This window comes from Gavia stellata, chromosome 29 (genome assembly GCF_030936135.1).
Source record: "Gavia stellata isolate bGavSte3 chromosome 29, bGavSte3.hap2, whole genome shotgun sequence".
Classification (NCBI taxonomy): domain Eukaryota; kingdom Metazoa; phylum Chordata; class Aves; order Gaviiformes; family Gaviidae; genus Gavia; species Gavia stellata.
In genome coordinates, this window is record NC_082622.1 from 1706290 (window position 1) to 1729714 (window position 23425).

The 23425-nt window shown below is 38.7% G+C and overlaps 1 protein-coding gene across 1 annotated transcript in view; it reads right to left on the minus strand.

Annotated features, from left to right (window-relative positions):
- Nucleotides 1-428: 428 nt before the first annotated feature.
- Nucleotides 429-23425, minus strand: part of ZMYM4 (zinc finger MYM-type containing 4) — a 30286-nt gene continuing 7289 nt past the window's right edge. The window contains exons 7-29 of the mRNA XM_059830686.1: nt 21775-21949; nt 21445-21657; nt 19964-20114; nt 19192-19307; nt 18789-19061; nt 18147-18297; nt 17700-17872; nt 17176-17326; nt 15540-15680; nt 15206-15243; nt 13849-13993; nt 12721-12833; nt 12204-12375; nt 11097-11150; nt 10803-10982; nt 10159-10253; nt 9418-9589; nt 8060-8155; nt 7547-7698; nt 6126-6237; nt 4524-4772; nt 3733-3862; nt 429-2257 (exon numbers count right to left, since the gene is read on the minus strand). Of these exons, the coding sequence (XP_059686669.1) occupies nt 2050-2257; nt 3733-3862; nt 4524-4772; nt 6126-6237; nt 7547-7698; nt 8060-8155; nt 9418-9589; nt 10159-10253; nt 10803-10982; nt 11097-11150; nt 12204-12375; nt 12721-12833; nt 13849-13993; nt 15206-15243; nt 15540-15680; nt 17176-17326; nt 17700-17872; nt 18147-18297; nt 18789-19061; nt 19192-19307; nt 19964-20114; nt 21445-21657; nt 21775-21949 (3460 nt within the window). The 3' untranslated portion in view covers nt 429-2049. The remainder of the gene's footprint in view (nt 2258-3732; nt 3863-4523; nt 4773-6125; nt 6238-7546; nt 7699-8059; nt 8156-9417; nt 9590-10158; nt 10254-10802; nt 10983-11096; nt 11151-12203; nt 12376-12720; nt 12834-13848; nt 13994-15205; nt 15244-15539; nt 15681-17175; nt 17327-17699; nt 17873-18146; nt 18298-18788; nt 19062-19191; nt 19308-19963; nt 20115-21444; nt 21658-21774; nt 21950-23425) is intronic.

The window sequence follows — 23425 nt, forward strand, 5'->3', positions numbered from 1 at the left end:
AGCCAAGAGCTGCACTCCCGCAGGGGATGCCCAGGACATACAGAAATTCCTGGATCCTTCCCCTCTCCTACCGACATCGAGGTTCTGGGCACACCTGTGTGCAAAAGACACAGCTCTGGCTTCTTTTATCGCCTACAGACCTATACACTCATCTTTCCAGAATGATTTTATTTTCCCTGAAACATTCTATCAACCATCCCAATCCAAAATACCGTGCCTGCTACATCACTAATTAATATAACTATGGGGAGGGACAGGTTAGTGTTCACAGAACAAGAAATGAGCCTAACGGAGCATCACTGAGCCTCTAAGTGCCTGAGTGGTTTACTGGCAGGGTACATATTATGGCCAAAACATCTCCCCCGGGAGTGCTAGGCCTGGAGAGGGAGAAAGTGATATCTTTGATCAGAAATGACAGAACACAGATGGGCTTTGATCAGACAGAATCAGGGGCAGGTTTACTTTTCACATAGTTTTCTGTATTAAAAAATACATCAGTGAAATCTCTTACAGGCAGGGACAGGACTACTGAGTACACAACGTCAATAGACTACTTTCTGATTTTATTTTTGTTAAATTACTTTTGTTACTGCTAAAAAAATAATTAAAAAACAAAACCAAAACAAAACAAAAAAGGAAATATAATTCAAGGCTGTTGATTTTCATCTCTTGAAATTTTAGTGACAAGATCAAATATCAGACCCCTGTTACAGAAGATGGATAACTGACCAGAGCTAGATAAAAACCATACAATTCTCTTCTTTAAAAATAGTTTGGGTTTCCAATGAATTTGTGACCACTGGTCATCAGAAACACATATCTATAGTTTGAGAAAATGGGGATACAGACAGTATCTGATAATGTCCTGTCCTCTAAACACAATGTGGGAGCTCTTCTCTTCAAAAAGACGCAGTAACAGCCAAGCCTTAAAAAAATCTCTTTCGATTTCCAACACTATGACTAAATCTCTTTGGGTAGGGTGGGAAAAAAAACACACATGGTAATTTTCTACCACAGTTCTGTTGTCAAAAGTAATACTGCATCCTTTGTACAACACTGCACGCGTTGCAAAGGTGGAAAGAGAAAGAGTGCATGTATCTTTCATTTGAAATGCCAAGGCCCTCCAGAATTGCCTTATAAAATAACCAAAAACATAGGAGTAGGGAAAGAGGAGAAAGGAAAGCTGCCTTAAGGGAAAAAAAATTTCCGCGCACCACAGTATTTGCTAGATTATATCGACAGACTGCAGAGCTACTGGGCTAGGTAAGGGATTTTCTGCACATACCCCAGGACAGTCACTCTCCTGTACATACCCCAGAAACGTTCATCCCGTAACATGATTGCTCTGAAGTTTGACCTACAGCACCTCTTCCACGTCGAAGACCGAACAGAGCTAGAGTTGGTATTAGCCTGGACCGAGAGCTAGATTCTGGCATCGTGTGACCATTTAACGGCAGCCAGACAGTTGTCCATTTAGATAGCTTCCCTGGCAGACATGCCAGCGGCTTCTGCCTTCTTAACATTTGATCCCAGTTTCAAAAAAATTATAAAAGCGTATCTGTACGTGCATTTATAACGGAAGGTGTCTGTCTAAATATCACCCCTTTCTCTCCTGGCCTCGTGAAGAGCTCTAGGATCTCCACGTGTTCTTTGGCAGCAAGGACTGCCAGCCATCAGGCTGAAAAGTCACGTGAGCCACAGTCTAGCTCTCCATGCCCAACATTGTTATGGTAGATTTTACACAACCATTTTCCTTAAAAATATCTCACAACTTTTTAAAATCCTAAACAGATAAAGGATTTATGCACCACTCAAATAGGTTAGTTCATCTTGAATTTGTTCAGAGGATTTATCGGTGCCACAGGACGTTGTTTCTTGCAGCTTACACAGCTTGCTTCCTTCCAGTTCCAGTTTGTACATCCACTGTGGTTCAAAATGTGCCTGTAGGTGACATCATCTCGGCTTATTTGATACACATTTTCCAAAGGCTGGACGTATTCACAGTTTGGTGCTTCTGATGCGTATTCAAAGGAAAATACCCCACTTCAGTTAGTCTGATAACTCAATATCAGAGTCCTCTGATTTGACTTTGGCAAGTTCTTCGTGTACCTCCCTCACCATAAGAATACGTGTTAACATGATGTCCAAGGTTCCTGGGTCTATTGGCAATGTGGAATACCACATGGGGCTATTGGGTACACAGGAGCGCTCAGGTTGAAGGTAAAATACATCACTTCTCTGCTTCACGCTTTCAGAACTGTCAACGTAAAGAAAGGAAGAGCACATTATGGGAAGGCAGCACTAACAATCCCACTCACAAAAACGTTAAGGAGAAACAGCAAAGAAAATGAAAGTTACATTGAGACGACAACACTGTAATTTAAACAGCATAATTCACATCTTTTTGTTAGTGACTTGGTTTCCCCCCTTCAACTTAAGGAACAGTTAAGTTGTTTCCAGGTCACTGAGCATTAGTTGCTCATAAAGAAACAAAGAAAATTAGAGTGACTTCTTTACAGATGTGGTTCTTCAATCACAGTATCATCCAATTAATGGTACCAGCATCTTGATATGATTGATAGATGCATTTGACATTCAATCTCTGAAAGAAACTGGTTCTAGTATTCCAGAACTGCTCTGTACTTTGGCACAGGGAATGCTCAAGAGCTAGCAAAAGTAAATCCTAGCTTGCCTGCTCATGGTGCAGGATGGTAAGTCCATTTGCTTGAAAGACTGACCGTCTTACCCTGAGGCAGCTTTCAGGCTCTGGCATGAAGACACAAAGAAAGCCCTCTAGAGCAAGGATCCCTCCTGCCTGGCTTTGGAATATTCACATCAAAACAGCAAAGTGAATTTTTACTGGTACTTGCACCACTGCAGGGGCTCAGCTATGGTATATGATGAGGAGCATGAAAATGTTTTCCCAGCCCAAGGACACGTAAAAGCTTCTAATGATAAGCAAGTGAAGACAAGGAAGTTAAGAAGAGGGAGACAAAGAGTCAGGACAGCTGCTAGGCACGCCTCTGCCTAAGTAATGGGACTATTTGTAGTAAGCTCAGTAGGTGCATTTTTGAGGGTGATTTATTTGAGTTTTAGCTGACACTAATGAGATGCTGTTTCATTTTACATGTGTATTTTCTCTGAAGAGAGAACAACATCATATTGCACCTGCTCAGTGATCTAACTAAAGCTTATACAGAAACAGGAGAGACAAAATGATTTATCTCTATGTCCTTGCTGTACAATCTCCTTTCTAACTCCTAAATACAAGTTAATCTCACATTTCAGAAGGCAAAAGCTATCAGCAGTTTTACCTAATTCACACTTTTCCTACCCTCTTTCACAAGGAACATGATGTCAGGGTATAAGTTATAATCTTCTCAAAAGAAGGATCCTGTATGGGAATTAAGGGAGATGAGAATGTCATGGTCACTGTAATAATGCCCCCCGTTGACATTTACACCCTGTGGATGTGTAAGCAGGCATTTAAAGAATACATCCCTCTCTGTAACTCTACTCTTGATGCAACACCAGTAACAAATACTACCTATTTGCTGAGTCTGACAGCAGTGCTGATACTGGCAGTCCTATCAGCATGGTTCCATTCACACTGAGGGACCAGGCACCGGAGAGGGGAGCCCACAGCACAGGCACAAAAGGTCTGAGTGGGGTCCTTGCTCAAATGCCTGTTCTAGTCTACATACAGATCAAAAATCAAGTTCTGTTACTTACCATTTTGATAAGTAAAATTCATAAAGTCGGACTGGACATCGCAGGGGATTATCCGTATTTTCAGCCATTTCCACTGCTGTTGCAATCTCCTCATCTTCACTGCGTTTCCTTTTGCCTACAGATAATTTATCTGGATACACAAAAATGGCATCACAGAAGTTCAGTGAAAAACAGCGCCTTCAAGAATAAGCCCTAGTCACTTAGCCTAGCATCTAGTGATGGGACTTTGCACGACACAGAAACACACTACTTGAACTGATTATCTGTCACATGGAAGTCAACTCTGCTGGACGGGCAAAAGATTGCATATGCTATGGGCTCTCCACTGCCCATTCCCCTTCTAGAAAATCAACAAGAACTAGCATCTAGCAGAAAAATGTGGAGGATATAATTTTTCTGGAGACCTAGGATAAATCTGGGAATTAAAAGGGCACAGTTAGGGTCTGGTCCTCAAGAATATGAAGTCCTGAGAAAGGACTTCAAAAAAGGCCTTTAACTCATGCAGTAGTTAATAAAGCTTTATGCAAGCCTAGGATGTTATAAAAGACTATTAAACAAATTTGCAGCCGAATGTGTGGCACCTCTTTTGTAAGTTTTTAGTAGATGCCTTGGCTCATGCAGAATTTATCTTTAAACCTTACTAGAGTGAAAAAACTTTGAAAATGTACAGGATAACAGCATATTCATAGCTCTGCCTACTGCATAGCGTATTTTTCTCCCCAGTCTCTTTTAAAAAAGGAGAAAACAATACAAATATGATTGCCAAATTCAGATGATCAGAAAGCACTCACCTGATTCTACCTCTTGTTTTTGAAAGGGTGGGAAAAAACGTAAATATGTCATCTTAGTATTATACTTCAGAGTTCGGGTGCGTCTCATAACATGGGCAAAGGATAGTTTCAGGTGCTCACTGACATTCTTTAGTTGGAAGTATTTGGTGTTGAAGAATAGAAGTGTGTTCAACAAAACGATAGGGGAATATGCACCCAGCTGTTTACATTCCCACAAGTGTTCCTCTTCAATTCTCGAGAACATATAACCTAGAAACAATGGGCAAAGAAAAAAGAAGAGAGTTAGTTATGCAATTTTAGGGCTGTCCCCATATTCAGTTACAAATGAACAGCTTTTACAAGCTGTGTCTAATCTAGCAGATCTTCAGAATTTTCCCAAAGCAATGAAAACATCACACAGGAGCAGGGTGGGAAGGCAGAAATGAGTAAAATGAAGTAGGCAGATTTTGCCAGAGATGTATATAAGTAAGTCCTCTCTCAGCTAACCTTCTATATTAATGAACCACATATCAGATCAAATCTAGACCTATCATAAGCAATTGTAATTCCAATAAAACCAAGAACACTGCATGCATGAACATCAGAGGGAGCATGGAGAACCAAGCTGTGGAACAGCATGATCTTCCAATACCTGAAGAACAAAGAGAAGGATATAAAGGAAGACTGCAGACACCAGCAGAACCTCACTAAGTTCTAATTTCACTGTATTAAACCACAGTCAGCCAACTGCAAAAATGTGTAATTCCTAAGACATGGAGCATGAGTTTAAAATGTACCATCTTTATATACAAATAGCCCATTGCAATTATCATAAGTCAGTTATGAAAAGGAGATATGGGGGCTTATAAGAGATTTGTTGTGAAAAAAAATATCACTGTATGCAGCAGTCTATAAGTAACTGGATTATTTCTGCATTAAATAAAAAGTTCATTTTCTAAATGAAAAGCCAGTCGTGGATACACGTATGGAATTGCCAGCATCACTCAAGTTTCACTGATACTCTGAAAAAGATCTTATCTACTAATATGGCTGGTGTCCAGCTTTATAAACTGTGTTATCATACTTGAAGACCAATTAAAAATATCTGCAGAATTTGGGAACTCTCAATTTGGAAGTGATTGAGGTGAGAAGAACTTGGAATTGAGGAGTCGAGACAAGATTCCAATGATTTGCTAATGTAATCCTTGGATTTATCAGATGGAGTATTTCCAGTACTAATAGGGAAATACCAGTGCAACTGTACACGGTATTTGCAGCAACTCATTTCAAACACTATATACAATTATGGCTCCCTGTATTCAAAAAAGATTAGCTAAAACTTGCGGGAAAAGAACTAGCATGTTGACTACCGGAATGGGAAGCCCTTCTTTCAAAGGAGTTGCAAGATTGATCAGAGGCAAAGATGTATTTAAGTGTAATCCGTAACTGGTAGAGACAGACATAAAATCCATGATGCTAGTCTACCACAAACAATTACATGGTGGAGAAAGAGGAGACTAATGTGAATGCCTCAGATCACATTCTTTGTCAGGGCATTGAGAAAATACGAATTTATAATACGGCTTTGTCATGCAGCTACACAAAACAAAATAATTGTCCTACCATTTGGAAGAATTGTAGGTTCCCAGATTTTCAAAAGTTTTGTAAGTTCAATCATAAACCTGGAATAGGGCTCGGTAAAAATGTTATCTATTCTACCATTCTCAAACAGGTACTACAAGAGAAAAAAAGGAAGACATACAGTTTGTGATTATATAACATTGCAGAGAAGATACAGGACATCAGATTCTTTTCCTTTCTTATGTCCCAGTGTCTTATGGTCCAAAACACTTTGTTGAAATCTTCAGTAAGATATCAAATCAAATTTTCTGCAGGGACTGGGACCTCCCCAGTATGAAATGAGAGATCTAGGCAAGAATTATTGTTAATATGCCAAGCTCTAGAGCTGTGTTCTGAAAAATCATCATCCTCTAAGTGGTAAATATTCTTGAAAAAAGTATTCCTATAAAACCAAGAGTTACTGAGTATTTTTCTCTTGAAAAGAACCTCACATGCTAACACCTCCTGACAACAGGCCCCGTGCTAGGATGTTGAAATAGCTCAACTTACAGCATCAGGTAAAAATCCCTTAAACTCCTGTCAAGCAGCAGTTAAAAAAAGTTTTCTACAAATCCGGAGTGTGTACCAATAAACAAGTCAAAACTGGAACACACAAAAATTGCTGATACTCCTAGACCTTATCAATGGCACTTTGCATTGTAACTCTTTCTACATTTTTTTCAAGCATAGCCAGGAAAAAAAAATTAAGATAATTCCATGCCTAGTCAAGTGATCGGTTTTACATTAGAAGTAGCTTTTGATTCCTTATCTCCAAATAACTGTTCAAGGAAAGGAACAAGCAGGCTATTCTAAAAAAAAGCCCCTAACAGAAATAGACTGAACATTGAGTTTTAAACAGAAGTTAATATTATACTAGGTTTGTACGGCAACTGTTTCAAGGCAGGTAGCAAGGACTTATTACATTACTCTTAGCATTCATTAATTACAATGCTATTATTCCCATTGCATTTTTTCTATAAGAGCTGCCAACACAACAGGTATCTGCCTAGCCATTGAAGGAGCTCAGTCTTTGCGGGGTAACCTATTCCATGTAAACTTGTATATTAGAAGAGCATTGTGCAACTATTTTAGATCTAAACCATTCCATCACAAAGGATTTCTGAGATTCAGGTTTCTGCAAACCTTTCCTATGCATGAAAAGAATAAAAAAGGTACCAAACCCAAAGATTTTTGCCTAGGTAGAAACACCTAGCCCTCCACGCCACATTACTCCCAACAGAAGAAGCCCATTCACTCTGATCATAAAAAGGTCCAGACAAATTAGTCAAATATGGGATTAAGACAGACTAAGAATAAAGCACGAAAAAAGACACATTCTTGCCTCCTCTACAAAAACCAAGCAGCTACATGCTTACAGAGCAAATTTTGTATGTTCTCAGCAATACCCTAGTTCTCTGAGTTACCTGCTGAATTCCAAGGCACAAGTATAAGATGCTGTCAGGATCATATTTTTCTCCATTTGGTCTCCGCACCTCTTGAATAAACTGGCACAAGCCAAAACTCAGCTCAGCAAAAGTGCATGAGAGGATGTCCTCTTTGAGTTTCACAGGACGAACTGTGGCCGAGAAAATGATTAGAAAAATTAACTTAATTCAACAGATTAAATCTTCACACATTCCTTATTATTTCATGTAGGCAGAATTATTAAATCTTCTCCCTCATACATGAAGTACCCTGTATGACTAAACTTGTGAACTATTTCCTATCTGTTGGCTAACAATTAAACGAAGATTTGGCCAATAAAAACCAACCACTAGCATGTCCAGCCACTACAAGTGTTGCCACAGAGTAATAAGGCTGCAAGTATGTAAAGCTAAGACATTTAAATGCTAGGGAGTCTGCTGAACCCAAAGACGGGGCAAGGCAATGGCAATGTACTTGAGGCCAGCAGCGTAGCGTTGATAAATAGGTTTCACATCTATAGCTGGACTCAGGGGAATTCTGAGTGAGAGAAAGATCTTGAGTATTTCCTAATAGTTCTGGACACAAGCTGAGTCCAGCATATTCAACTCCTTAAAGGGAGAAGGAATGAAGAGTTTAACAGGGCATGCATGGGATTCGGAGAGGGAAGCAGAGCAACCAGGGAATCGATCGATGAAAGGATCTGCAATGAAATTACCAGGCTTGGCTGCTCTACACCGTACAAAAGTGCCTGCCTGGGACTATGCAGGGAACCTTTCTGGGAGGGGCGGGGGTGGACACAGTTTCCTGGAACTGACTGTAGTGTTTGCTTCCTTAGCCACAAGAAGAAAACACAGTAACTCATATGATTTCTCTTCTTCTGGGAAACAAAAAACAGCTGTTCTCATGGAATGACAACAAAAATTCCAAATCAGAGAGGAAAAAGCAGATCTCATTCTAACCAGAATTTTTTCCTTTGGGATCTTTCTTATATAAGCCCTGCCATGCTTAGCTCTTTATATCGCAGAATTATTTAATATGGTTTGCTCTCTTCCCCACCATCCCCAAAAAGCTCAATTATATTCCTAACTTAAATTCTCTACTTGACTCTGAAAATTTGCCCACAAAACTCTCAGTGCAAGCATGTAAGACAGATTTCAGACCAGGGAAAAGGGGAGTTAGACACTGCCAAATCCCAGGACTGCTGTGCTTTTGTAAAAAAAAATAATAATCCATAATTAGAAAAATAAACAAAAGTGACATTTATATTGCCATTATTATCTATCAACCTAGTGAGACACAAGGAACAATTTGCGCCTTTTAAAGTTAGTTTCAGGCAGGTTGCAGCACAGAATGGGTAGACTTTTGGAAAGTTTCTTTCCAGCTGTGAAGCCTAGAAATCAGGTGTTAAGATTTTAATGTTGTACCACACTATTTTTTTACAGCACACAGTTATGCTGACAAATACTTTGTGAATGCATTAGCTACAGATGAAAAAGATGGGGCCAATTTGGTGTTGTCAACTTAGAATTAGGGCCTGATAATAGCTCAGTGAAGGCTTTGCAGCTGCACAAAGCATCTCTTCTACAAATGAAGAATTACTACATGCAAATGAATGCAAAGTGGAGGTTAAAAGACTAACATTTCTAATGCTGAAAAGAAATCTGCTATTTTAGAGCCTGTTTTAATAGGTAAAATCAATTAAGAATGTAATGGCTATGATTTTTAAATGCATTAAAAGATGTAAGACAGTAGTCCATAAAATCTTTTCTCCACTCATGGGTATTTTAAAATTCAGTAATATCTAACCCTAATTTTTATTTGAACAACTTCAACTAAGTATTTCCGTTTCCATTGAGAAAGAAAAATTTACCTGAAAACTTCAGGTCCCCTTGTTCCTCCTGTGCGTTTTTCCATTGGACCCAGTTTTTCCAGGCGTTTACCCCGTACATGTACTTTAGGGTCATCCCAGAAACAGAGCATCCTGGGTAGGAGCCCTGCATCAGATTCCGGGGCTCTACGGAAACGACAGACTTCTTCCGTCCCTACAGGCAAACAAACAAATCAAAACAAATAAACTTTTAATAAGCTTTTGATCTATGGGATGCTTAACTTGATCTCACATAAAAAGGCCGTTACACTGACATGATAACAAAATCCTACTCTCATGACAGCATCTGAATGGATATATATGTATTTTTAATATGTGGACAAATACTAACCACATTTTACAGAAAAGGTGCAATAAAATACAGTAATTCTCACTGTGATAAATATGCACAGAAACATATTCCTCTCTAGCTACACAAGAAAAAATTGATTCTTTCTTGTAGATTATGACACTACTTAAAAGACATCTCTTCTGGAGTTTTTTGAAATGATACACATTTAAAAAACGTTCTGCACTAAAAAGAGCATTTATTCTAGCTACTTGCAGAGGGGGAGGAAAGAAAACCTTATCTCATATAGCAGAACAGGAAAAAATACACAGCATAGTTAAATCAAATTCTCATTTTCACCCTGAAGCAGTGTTTTTTTACTTCTGAGAATAAGCGTGCACACAATGTTGTAACTTCAAATGCAAGGAACTTGTGTTCCAGAAGTACTTTCTTACCCGTCTTTTTGGCTGTGGGAAGCCATCTCTATGTCTCCGTCTTGCTCGTGAACGTGAATGCAAACCCAGTCCTTTACTGAGAGGGTCAAATGAGTCTGAAGTCAAATCAACACCATTAAGAGTTTAATTATATGATTTAACAGCCCAGGTAGAAGTGTCACTTAGATACTACGGAATACCATACAGTTGGCAATCACAGCTGGAGAGTCAAATAATGCTTTACCTTTGAATAATTAGGCAATTTATGTACCTTCTGTATAAAGAAAGTAAATTCTCAGAAGAGGAAAAAAGCTCCCCCCCACCCCCCCAAACAATGGGTGTACTTATTCAGGCAAAATTATATTCTTATGCAGCACTCACACAAATTCTACCTAGGGACACAGAAGTGATACATTCAAAGGAGTCAAGCAAGGCTACCTGCTACTCCTGTCGGGGGTTCTGTAGAACGCTGTCTTTAAAGATACCAGTAATATTTTAAAGACAGTAATTTTTAGTAGAGCTGATATATTACTGAAGCTTTAAACATCCAGTTTTACTACATGAAAACACATACCCTTCATAAGCAAGCTGCTGGTACAACGCTTACTCAGAAAATTGTGCGTGCTTTTATACATCAATGCGTTTTTTCTTCACATTATACAGACCTGATGGAAAATCTGCCTCCAGGTCCTGTTCCACGTCACCTTTGGAGAACTGCTTCAGTTCTGGATCTGGTTCTGGCAGGGCATTTGATCGTAAGGCATAGTGATTTAACTCATCCTCCCAGCTGTGTGGAGTGGACACTGCTTCAGATTCTAGATCTCCACTGTAAGTGCTACCTTGGTCTGTAATGAGTGATCAGACATACCATGTGCCATAGGAAAGGACAGGCAAAAAGAGGAGTTTGCAAGAAAAGATACAGCAGCATCAAAGTCCATTTGCAAAAAAATCCAACTGACCTTTCTCAAATATCTTGGGATCCAGGAAGAGCTCATGCTCAGATGTTTGAGATCCTTCAGAAAAAGAAGAAAATTTGTATCTACAAATGATTGACAGCTTACATAACTAATACAAAATATTTTGAACACCAAAAAACTATGTATTAGGTCATAACACTACCACACATGATCCATCGTCTCCTCCACTAGAGTTCTCCAAACAGCTTTCTACCTAGGTCACGCTGTTATGGGAGAAACAGAAATGCAGAACTAATCCATGTTTGCTTTTCTAAATGTTCCCATCCCTCCATGCTTGTTATTTGAGTCATCTGTAGACAAATACGATATTTTGTTAATTTCTTTTCAGCTTGTTCCACCTTTATTACATGGGATGATCCCTATCCAACACATTCTAACCTGCATCACCCTCCAAGAATCCACCATAAGAAGCCTGATAGGAAAATATTCTTGTAAAGCAGCTGCTCTGTCTTCTTGACTCCTTCTTCTGCTAATGCATGATGTACTAATCTGGAGATTACTACCTCTAGTGATCTGTTACTGTCAACAAAAGTCAAATCAGCACCTAGGATCAGGGAAAGGGAATGCAAAGACAACGACTGTCAGTGCTCAGTATCTAACGCGGGTTCTATGCTAAGCATAGCTCTACTGAATGTTGACTGATAAACCTCTGTGAAATTACAAAAGCTTCAGAAAGGGGCACAGATAACCAGCACCCGAGACAGAAACTATGGAGAAAGAGTAAATGAATCTTAAAAGAAAACATGTTTTCAAGACAAAGAACAGGATATTGTACACAGAGGCAAAATTATCTCCAAATATACAGTTCAGCTGAATTCCCAGAAGGCCTTCTCATTTTAAAAGAGTAAGTCATCAAAATTGCTAAGACATGACATAAGCATTATAGTCCTGTCTAGGTTGGCACTTTACCTGCATGAATGCTTTCATTGTGGAAAATAAATGTTGGTAAGACAACAGGACCATTTAACATGCCATGCATACTTGGGAAGCAGCCAATATAGGCCCTACATCTATTTGTCTACCTATTTTCCATCATGAGAGGACCTCCATCTCACTGCATTTAGTTTTCTTTTTAAAAACATCACATACCACCATGAGAGTGTGTTTTTTCTTTCTCCTCATCTTCTGCAATCATTTCTGCCATCTGAAGGAGATCAGCTTCAAATGGATTTGTGGGAATCTTTTCCTTGATGTCCTGAATAGTTTCAATGATCTTATCAGCATTATCCAGGGTAGTTGGGAAGAGCATCGGAACTGGTACCTAAGGAACACATGGAAATACTAGAGCTTCTTTGGGGGTGAAGGGAAACAGAAAATACACAGAGGAGATTCTCTCATTTAATCTTACATATATTTTAGGACTACAAAATTTAATTTAAAAATAACTCCAGACTGGACAACTTGTTGCATTTCTGCGATAACCCTACAAATTGGTGGTTTTGTGTGATGATGCTCAAGCAAACATGATGCGTTACAGAAATAAATGGCTTCAAGGACTGCAAATAGCACTTGCATGACTAGTCACAAACCCCAATGACACTGCTCTGTGTCATGTTCAGAAACAAGACTGTAAACCAGTTCTCTAGGGAACTGAAATGTAACTTACAGGTACTGGCATCCCAAGTGGAACTGGTGTGTACTGAGTGTAGAGGTGAAGGGGTACTGGCACAAACACTGGTACAGGAACAGGTACCACAATGATTTGGGGTTGAACTTCTTCTTCTATCAAAAATAGAACAAACCAAAAATTGTTTAACCATATGACCACGCAGTACACTTCAGAGTGCCCATGATAATTGTTTGGACTTTTGCTTGTAACTCAGTGTGCGCAGTGCCGTGTCTTGGTTCATAGTAATTTTTCACTTTAGCATTATTGTAACAAGTATTAATACTACAGTTTGGCAATAAACAGCACTGTGACCATATACATGAATGCTAGAAGGGAAGAGTGGAAATAAGTATTAAATACATCCAGGTAAATGGTGTGTTATTGCAATTATCTCACAAGTAACTTTAAGACCATAAGAAGGTACCATTAAAAAACTAACTACCATCTTCCCACTTCATCTTCCTCACTGGGAGATTTATATCAACACTAGATACCCTCCTTCTATAGTAACAATGATAAAAAAACACTCCTCAGTGACAGTCTGGACTATGTAATAACCTTTTAAGGTGCCTCTGTTTCCTCCTGCCCACAGAGGGAGCTTCAAGCAAATATGAATTGTAATTAAATGATCTTAGAAATAGGGACTTAATTTTCAGACGTTCTCGGTATCTGTACCTAATAATTAAAGGAAAGTGAGGGTTGAAACAATCTTTGAGAAATCATGCACTTTATTAAAATGAGTCTGCTTTTGTGGTTTGAGCTGTGAGAGTGAAGAACTCACAAATTCTGTCCTGAGGAAAACAAGTTCCCTCCCTAGCCTTTTGCATGTCACTTAACCGTTACACTTCATTTTCCACAGTTAAGATGACTGCAGAATGCTAAAGATGAGTTAAAACAAATCTCCAGATTCATCAGACATGAAGCTTTAAGGATTTCAAAGAATAGCAAATGTTTGACATCTGTAAGGCAAACTGCTACTTGGAAAATACTATACGACAATCTGAAAACTATTTAAGGTTTTAAAATACATTACATTAAAAAATACTCTCTGATACATAAATCATGCATTACTCTCTCAACTGCAATACAGACTTTTATAAAATGGGTAGGAGATTAGATACATACCTGTCTGGCATTCTTTGTTTTGTGTGTGAGGTTTGCATGAGGTGGCCTTAGTCTGTGTGATTGGCTTACACAATAATGCTTTGTTTTTTAGAAGCCTAGGTGGTTGTGATGGTGGCAGCTTTAGGGCATCTGTCTGAGTACTAGCCTGTTTGGAAAAATACAAACGAGGGCAGAGTCAGCATTCGTTTGAAGGATATCATAAAATTAGTATTTTTTTCTCTGCTATGGGAGGTTGAACAATTTAAAACTCTCTTTGCTGATAAAAATGATCATTTAAAAACTATTGCAAGAACAGCTTGCTAATGTATTTGGTGCTTTCTGGTCTTCACCTCAATTTATTTTAATCTAACAAGAGGCTTTTTTTTTTGTTAACAGTGCAGTGAACAAATCTGCAAGAATGTTTGGTTTCTGTAGTCAAATAACCTCTATAAACTTTTGATCTTGGAATCTTACTGATGGCAAAGATATAAAGAGGAGTTATGTTAAGATACTTTTGATGACTGAAAGTCTGGCTGGTGCAGATACCCAAAAAACTTAGTAAACTGATGTGAAACCACTGAAAAGAAATAAAAGTAAAAAAATGAAAACAAATGCTGGCAGTATCAGTATCACTTCCTGATTACACACAGACTGACTATTCATGCTTGTACTAATTTCATGTCCTGCTAACTGTAATTTTCAGTCATGCATTCAAATAACAGGATCTGTTTCATTAGGGAAAATTCATACTCTAATCCATAAACGACACTTGAGCTAAAAGCAAGGGTGTCAAGTCTTCCAGAACCTCAGAGCTACGTAATACAATCTTCATATTTCAAGAGAGTTGCAAGGTGTATACCACATACCTCAAAGAGCCCAAGAATAGGAACTCTAGGAGTTATTCACAGATAAGCGGTGACAATGGCTCCCCACAGCTCCGTTACCACACTACTAGGGAGCGGGGAAGGAAAGCTAAGCTGCAAGAGCTTGGTCATGTCAGCCCCAGCAGTCCACGCTGGTCCCCCTCCTCCCATGCCATCCTTTTCGACATCACATCCCACTTCTGGGCACAAAAGCTAGTCCCAAGTACAGAAGCCATACATGAACTGCTTGAGAACTACAGCCATCTCAAGAGCTACAATTTGACAAGCTTTGTCTTAACACATCTAATCAATCTGTCAGTGGACACAAAAAGACTTTTATACCATACAAGTTCAATCCATTTTAAAAAAAGCATCTGCAAGCTGGATGAATTTTAAATCCCAATCACAACCAGGAAAAGCAGTTACAAAATGACGGTGCAAAATTCTTGGATACTTTGCTTGTTATTGATACAATCTGGGCGAAAGTGAGAAAAAGAGTCTCTCGTAAAACTTACATCTCCTATTATTTTTGCTGTCACAGTAGGGACTGCACCTGTGAAGAAAAAACATACAAGAATAGTCTTTGTACTTACCATCAAGGACCATAACCCATATACTGCCAAGATGAAGAAAAAGAATTCCCATTAAACCTCATTCCCTGGTGTATGTACATAAACTTGAGTCATTATTTATACCTAGGTAAAGGAAGGACAAAACCGTACCCATCTGCACTGATGTGAAGCATAATGAAGAAGTGGCTGTTGTCGTCAGTGGAAAAGATCCCCAAACAAATATAAATGTTCAGGCATAGAGACTCAAAAATACAGGCATCGTGTTTAGCAGTCTTACCCTGTAAAACATTGTTGGAGTTAACTGTAGGCTGGGCAGCAGGGGTGCTTGCAAGGGACACCACATTTGCTATGACAGGGGTTGAGTCCTTTCTCAAAGAAGGAGGGCCTGATGAGGAAGCTGGTGCCATAGAAAGGTTTGCTGGACAGAGTGAAGAGAAGAAAACTAAAATAAGCAGTAAGATAATTTAACAAAACAGCATTTCTGAAACAACACCCACCCTCCAGATTTATCTCCAAATGAAAAAGCTTGCTGTATGAGCAGGGAATGTAGGTGTCAAACTGCAGGGTTTCAGTTTAAATAGGAGCTGGTTCCACAAGCAAACTTAAGCTGTTTTCCAGTCACTGAAACATTTCAAAAGTTCATCACAGTATTAAAGCAACTTTCTCTTTGTATTAGTATGTGCATTACAGCAGCACTCAGGAGGCAAGAGGACTGGATGCCTCACTGTGCTCGGTGCCAAACATACATAGTATAGGAGACAGTTGAGATCCTGACAAATAATGAATGAGGTGAATTTTATGAGGCTCTCACAGTTAGAGCAATTCTTAGGTTCTTTCCATTTGAAAGCACCACTCATTACCACATTACCATGAATTACTACATTTCACCAAAAAACACTGTTCTGAGGCACTCCATTAACCTGGCAGCCCCCAGTTCAGAGAGATGCCTGGAGCCCAGTTCTGCAAAGGCACTGCACGCTTGCCTCAGCTGAAGTTGCAGGCACACTTCTGGAGAAGCAGGCCCACCGTACATTTTGCTATCCTTACTAACAGCCAAATAGACTGACAACACCAAGAATGTCACATGGTGTAGTTATGGCCTGAAAGTATAAAGTTACTTATACATTACTCTTAATCAGGGAAAACAGCTCCCACCAGTGTAAGCAGGAGATGTGCACAAAGTTTAAGAGCGGCATACTATAAACTTTCAGTTAATATTCTTTATTGCTTGTTGGGTACCTTACTGTTGCAGCCACCATCACTCAGTGGGAGATTATGCCCCTCTTTAGGATCAGTGCTATTTCTGCCCTTTGTTTCGCTTCCTCTTCCTGCTCTTTGTGGGCCTTTCTTCCTTTCTTCCCTTTGCATTTCATTCCCTACAGAAACTCAGGGTTCCTATTACTGTGGGCTTCATTCCCACCCTCCTTCCCATTCCATCTGCTAAAATAATGAGCAAGGTAACAGCTACAGTGCACATTAATCTTGGCATTGACACTTTAAGAATCAGCACTTAATGACATAGAAACGGTAACTCTTCATATGCCTACAGACTTGTCTTATCAAGTACTGGAGACAAGCTAGGTATTTAACGTCTTCAGTAGGTATCAGTACATTTTACTCTAATAAAATGGGCCTTTGTTTTCTGAAAGTGATTGAAAAGTAAGTGCTTTTGTTTCATCTTCCTTAAAATCACAATCTAGAATTGGTATATAAAGCAATCTCATTTCATACCTGCAGAAGTTTGAAATTGTCTCAAGTAAAAGAGAGATCTAAAACTGAGCCCATTCAATGGCAACGGGCAAGCCCCCAGTAGAATACAGATCTTAAAAAGTTCACTGAATCGAGTTTCTAAATAAATGGGCATATCACTACCATGCATACCAAAAGGCAATACTATTCCCAGCCTGTTTTACCTGTGTTGTTTGGAGGTGGAGGGTCAGAAACACTTTGTTGATTACAGAACAACAGAATACAAAGCAGATTGCAAAAATGCTTGATCTCCCCTTGCCACTTCATGGACTCACTGAGTTTACCTTGTCTCTTACAACCATCACACTTTGCCATCTAGGAAAACAGAGCGAGGGAGAAATTAAACACACTTGTAAACAGCAACAAAGAGTACGTGTACAAAATCCTCTTTGCACCCTGCTCAGCAAATATAGTGTAAAGAAATCTGTAAGGGTGCATCATTTTTGCAGTGTAACACAAAGCAGGAGAACATTCAGCGTCTGTCTTTCCACAAACCATTTTAGGTTTTCTCTACATAGAAAACCGGTACTCAAAAGTTAAGAAGGATTTACTCATCTCTCACGTACATGTAACATATTCCACGGACACAGAAGTCAACTACAGGCAGTTCACATAGCTCCTAATGTACAAAGGTTCTTTTGCTAACACGTTTCTATTCTAGAGGATGCTACGTGAGAATATTGCTTACCTGGTAAAACAAAACTGTGAATTTGGACATGCACTCCTCTGAGCAAAATTCCTCCATTTTCCCCCCAAAGTGATTCTGGACCAGTTTGGGGGAAGCCTGTAAACAGTAACTGCACATTTTACAGTGGTTTCCCCAGCGCTTAGCCAAGTCATGTTTATAGAGCAGTTTACAACCTAAAAGAAGAGAAAATAGCAAGAAAACAAAAGCATCCTTCAATATCAAAATGATGTTTGCTTGGCTCCTCTAGTTCTTATATTTAGTTAAGTCTGTAATAATTTGTTGAAACATACCACTAAAATGTAAAGTGTGAACAAAGTTCTGTGTTTTTAAACCTGAAAACAGGTTTTCTAACCTAAAAAGATTAGGTTTCTCTTAGTATCACCAATAATTTTAAGGCAAAACACTTCTGATTTGATTTGTCTGAGACACAGTCTTGTCTTGTCTTACCTTCACTACAGAATGGCTTATCTACGCCTGAGAATCGCACTGTCTCCTTGATAATTTTCTCAATTTTGCAGTATTCACACATTGCCATTACACTGCTCCTCTTCTTATATTCATCACAGCAGGTCTTCCCACAAAACTGGAACATTTTACCCTGCAACACAGCCAGAACGTTTTGGTTTCAATGATTCACATCCCAGATAATACATTTTAATTGTTAATAAAAACTCAGAAGCGTATTTATGCCCTTGGAAATCAACAACAGACAGCACTAGCGAGTAAGTCTCCCCATGTAGCTTTATAACAAAGACAGCACAATTTTCTGCAGAAAGCCCTCACCAATGTGCTTTGTCCCGGAATTAAAAGGATCATCTCTGGGACCAAGAATCAGGAATGTGCTTACCTAGCCAGGCAGTCACAGGGTTTGTTTTTTTTGGAGGTTTTTTTTTTTCTGTTTTTAAGATCAAAGAGCTAGTATCAGTATTAATTTTGATAATAGTTAATGATACCAAAATCAGTTCCAAATTCCTCGATAGCAGGTCATAGTAAGCAACAGAGCAGTACTGACAGACCATTGCATGTAAGCTACAATTTCTTGCATTTCTGTTGAGAAATATGAGCTTGAAAAGCCCTAATCTTTATTACCTTGTAGTCAAGCAGTTCTGGTTTGGTTGCAAACAATCTGTTACAGTGCTGACACCTGAGTTTTACAACAGGGCGGGCAAAAGTGACTTGCTGGGACTGGGCAGCCAGCCTCTGTAGACCAGCTGCAGCCGAACTGCTCATGGAGCTGGGGGACACAGTCGAGGTGGTGCCACCTGCCGATACCGTTGCCCCCGAGGGAATGCTTACAATGACTTGACCTTGCGACAGAGGTACCACTGAGGAGTTCATTCCTGCAGGCTTGTTGAACAAATTCTGCAGGAAAGCAAATGGAGGAAGAGACTTTATTTTACAGTATTACATATTTTACCCGAGATCCCAGATATTTACACCATCAATTTATTATTCTGTTAATTCAGCTAAGAAGAAATCCTAGATGTCACACCTGAAAAGCTACTACACAACTGTAGCTGCAAAAATTGCGTATGCTCCCATCTGACATAGCCAAGTGATACTGAGGGTTTGCTGAAGTTTTACAGCTGTTGCACTGAACTTGAACACCTGAGGGTGAAACAGAGAAGAAAAAGTGATTTATGCAACATCAAGTTGTACTGCAGACAATTTTGCACTGTGCATACAAAACCAGAGAATCTGAATGACAAGCCAAGGTACACACAGAAGCCCAAGACGAAGTTTCTACTGATTCAGAAGCAGACACTGCAGCTGCGGTGCCTGTTGCTTGCCAGAGCCTTTAATTCATCTCCCAGTATCCCTAGGATGTCAGTAAGCATTTTCCTATTTTATAAGAAAAATAGCTGAGAATATGTTTGCATAGCTCAGTGCAACATTAGGCAGAGGTAACTAAGCTAATCACCCTGGAGAACAGGGGCAGAATAGTCACAGCAGTGGTATGGTGTATGTCCACAGAAGTAGATTTGTCTAGCTGGGAAACCCACCAGCTGCCCTTGCAAGAGCAGAAAATAGATTAAGGTTTATAATGTTTAAGCTCTCTAAAAACAAAGCTGAAATGTCTGTACTGTCACTGTTAGGTTTATCTACGGTAGCAAGTCCTTATGTTCCCATTTCAGCACCTCCCTTTAAAAAAAAAGCCTCTTTCCACTCCCCCCCAAAAGAATATTGGCCTTAACTTTCAAGACAATTAAGTTCGGAGTGTTACGTGAAATTATGCTTCTAAAGAAGTAAAAGGATAAAGTTACCTGCAGAAGTAACCATTTTCACTCTGTATGCTGACAAGCAGTTAACAGAGCAAAACAGTTCAGTTTTTCCCAAGTTATTTGTGCTCTCTATCATCTCGGCTGAAGATCTCAAAGATTTACACAGTGTGCAAGGTGTTATTTTAGCTGACTTCTGTGGAAATATGGAAATCTGTCATTCATTTGGAACTTAGTATTTTTATTAACCTGGAAATTAATCACTAACATATAAAACATGGATAAAAGTGACCGCCAGTGCAATTGAAACAGCACTTATTTTACAGCTGTATTATTTATGATGCAGATATAGTTGTCTGAGTTCTCCAGTATGCTGGCATATTCACACTTTGACCACTTGAGAGCTGGGCTCTCTCTCATTCAGGGTAAGCGCTACCTTTGCAGACCAGTTGAAACAGTACCCAGGCTGTCAGGGCGAAGGCCTCCAAGTACAAAGAACACTATGTGTTGTAATAGCACATATCAACCACCTTGTATCAGAAGACTTCCAACATTTTTGCTGAGAAGCAACATTTTGCTCATGATTTTTAATACATCAACTATGTATGTAAGCAATATTCCCATTTAACAGATGAGAAAAAAATGGAGAGAAGGAAGATTCCTCTCTCAACCACAAAACCCCCAAAACTGTCAGAATGTATATGACAGTTGAGTTAAACGCTGGTTAAAAATCAGTAAAAAATAGATAAGACTTATAAACTTTGAAGGTACTGTATTTTCAAGAAGACTAACATATATGAGGTTTTGACATGAGATACAAAAACAGCATGAAATCCTTCTCCTTTCCAGATTATTTAATTTAATTTCCAGATTTGTTTCAGAGGACGACTAGTGTTGTAGGTAATTTTCTGGATGAAATACTTTTACCAGACTTTTTTTTTTTTAATTCATTAGGCCTTTCTTGGCCTAAGTGGCCTAAATAATGGGGCAGCAGAGTCAAGTCACAAAATGAAGTTACACTATCTTATCAGAGGGCAATTTTTCCTAAAGTAATTGCATTAAAATAAGTCAGTCAAAAATAATTGAGCTATTATAATAAATTAAGGTTCTCTCAACTGCTCAGCTCTTTAAGAGGCTCCATTATAATCAAAATTAAAATATTCAAAATTTAAAAATGAAAATCAAAATTGTCAACTAATTATTACTCTTCCCCTCCACTTAAATAAAATGCTACAATTTAAGAGCGAATACTCAAACAGGGAGCATCTCAAAGGCTGAAAAAAGTCACAGCGGACTGCTGCTGAGTGATTCCACTGTGTCTTCTCTCACACTGGAATACTCTGATAGCCAGTTCAGTGGTAAGGGAAACAGAGCAACATGTTTGGGAAAAGATCAAGCACCAAATGGCAAAAGGAGTTCTCTTAAGCCAAGACAATAATTGAAATAATCAATTAATAGATAGGGTGTTTTGTAAAACACCCAAAATCTAATGAAAGACATCTTTTTAATATTCTGTCAAAATATACCTGCTTGTATGCTGTCACACATGTTGAACTGCAGAACTTTTTTGACTGTCCCTCTATTTGAAGCACGTGACATTGACCAGAGCCACTGTAGCAGTACCCTCCACAATTCTCACAACAGTTCATGGTCAAGTTGTTAGCCGAGCGGAACTTGGAGAAGCAGGCATCGCTGCAGAGCTTGTGTACAACGTTCTGGTAATTCACTTCGTGTCTAATCTGGAAGAAAAGAAAGAATATGTAACAAGAATAGAAAGCATACGTTATGTTCTTCTCTGAGATAGCAAGCTGTCCTGATCTAAAGGAAATTCAAATGAAAAAGAAGTTTGCAATTACCACTGCATTCTTCTGGCACATGCTGCACTTGGTTGAAATGCTGTTAGTATGAATAGTAACAACAGGCTTCCTTTTCAGTTCATATGTAGAAAGACAAGACTGGCTGCAGAAATCCTTACTGGAGTTTGTATTGTCAAACTGGGCAGTGATTACATCCTTTGGATTTAGAATGTCTCTATGGAAAAAAGAAAAACAAACAAACAAAGAGACAAAGAATCAATGTTGGTTTCATGTCAACTTGCTGTCCTTCCTTTTTCTGCAGACTAAACATTCTCTAGAAGAGGTGAATTCATTTAATTTAAAGCTTTTCTTTTTGCTGATACAAGTACCTGACTTCATTTTTCTTTTCCTATTAGGACAATAGTTAAGAAGTACAATTCTCAAGTAGATATTTTGTGAAACATTTTGTACCTGGACTTAGGAGCGGCCTATAAATACATCAGGTTGTATCATTAAATCTTTTCAAGAGGAACTGGGAAAAGATAACTGTTTTGCACAGTCTTTACTAAAAAAAAATTAGAAAGCAGGTTATGTGGAATAATTCCCTTTAACGATGAAAATACCAGTCATAATGGGGTAGGGGAAAAAAAGGGAAAAACGAAAGGTCACAATTTCTAATCACCGTCTAGTTCAGCTCAAAACAGTCTGACTCGTAACTTTCCACCTCTTATCTGCCATCTATAGTTCTGTTTATTTGTTGCTGGATTTAACAAACTGAACTTTCTCCTTATTTTTTCTCTCTTTTGAAACAGTCATTCACAGAAAGTTTCAAAGCCCTTGAGTCAAAAAACTAGGAGGAAGTATTTATATAATTTTCTTGGTTGGAAGGATGCCGCCTTCTCGCTTGTCTTGTCAGAGGCAAACCGTTTTTCAACAGAATAAGTAAAAATTACAGCCAAGACTGCTAAACTTCATTACAAGGCCTTTTCACACTGAGACAGCAAGTGAAAAGAATAATTAATTGAAGTCTCAAGTTTAAGTTCAGTTGACCTTGTAAAACTGAAAGAAATAAATTTGTTGTTGAAGAAACGATGAACAAAGCAGCATTCCTTTTGCAAAGCAACTTTCATAACTAAAAATAATACATATGAATAATTCTCCCCCATAAACAGACCGTAGCACAATCAATCTGCAAAGCTATTTATTTGCCTCAAGTTAATGGTACAGTAACACGACATCTTAAAGAGCCAGCCACAAAGGTCTCCTTTTGCTAATTTGGACATAATAATACAAATGAACACAAAATTTTAATAATTAAAATGTTTTTTAGAGCTGAAGATTCAGGCCTGTGTTTCCAACAGGACTGTGGAAAACATAGATCTTTTCTAAAGAATTTTTTCCAAGCAGGCTCACAAAAGCAAACCTCGCCTTTCCACTCTAGGCCTAGATAGAAAGTAATGGCTTCGGGTGCTGAAACCCCAACTACCTAAAAAACTCAATTCTTAATAAAGTTAATCTCTCTACATCTTATGAAAGCAGCAGTGACATATTTTGAAGAGCTAAGACCTATGGAAATCTAAGCCCACAGAATGGAGCCAGACTGGAAAGTTAATTTTTTTTTTAGACTCTAAGGAAATATCCTGCCTCAAATATATTAATTTACCCATGTTTTATTTCATTTTAGGGATCCAGTAAAATGATTTTCATCTAG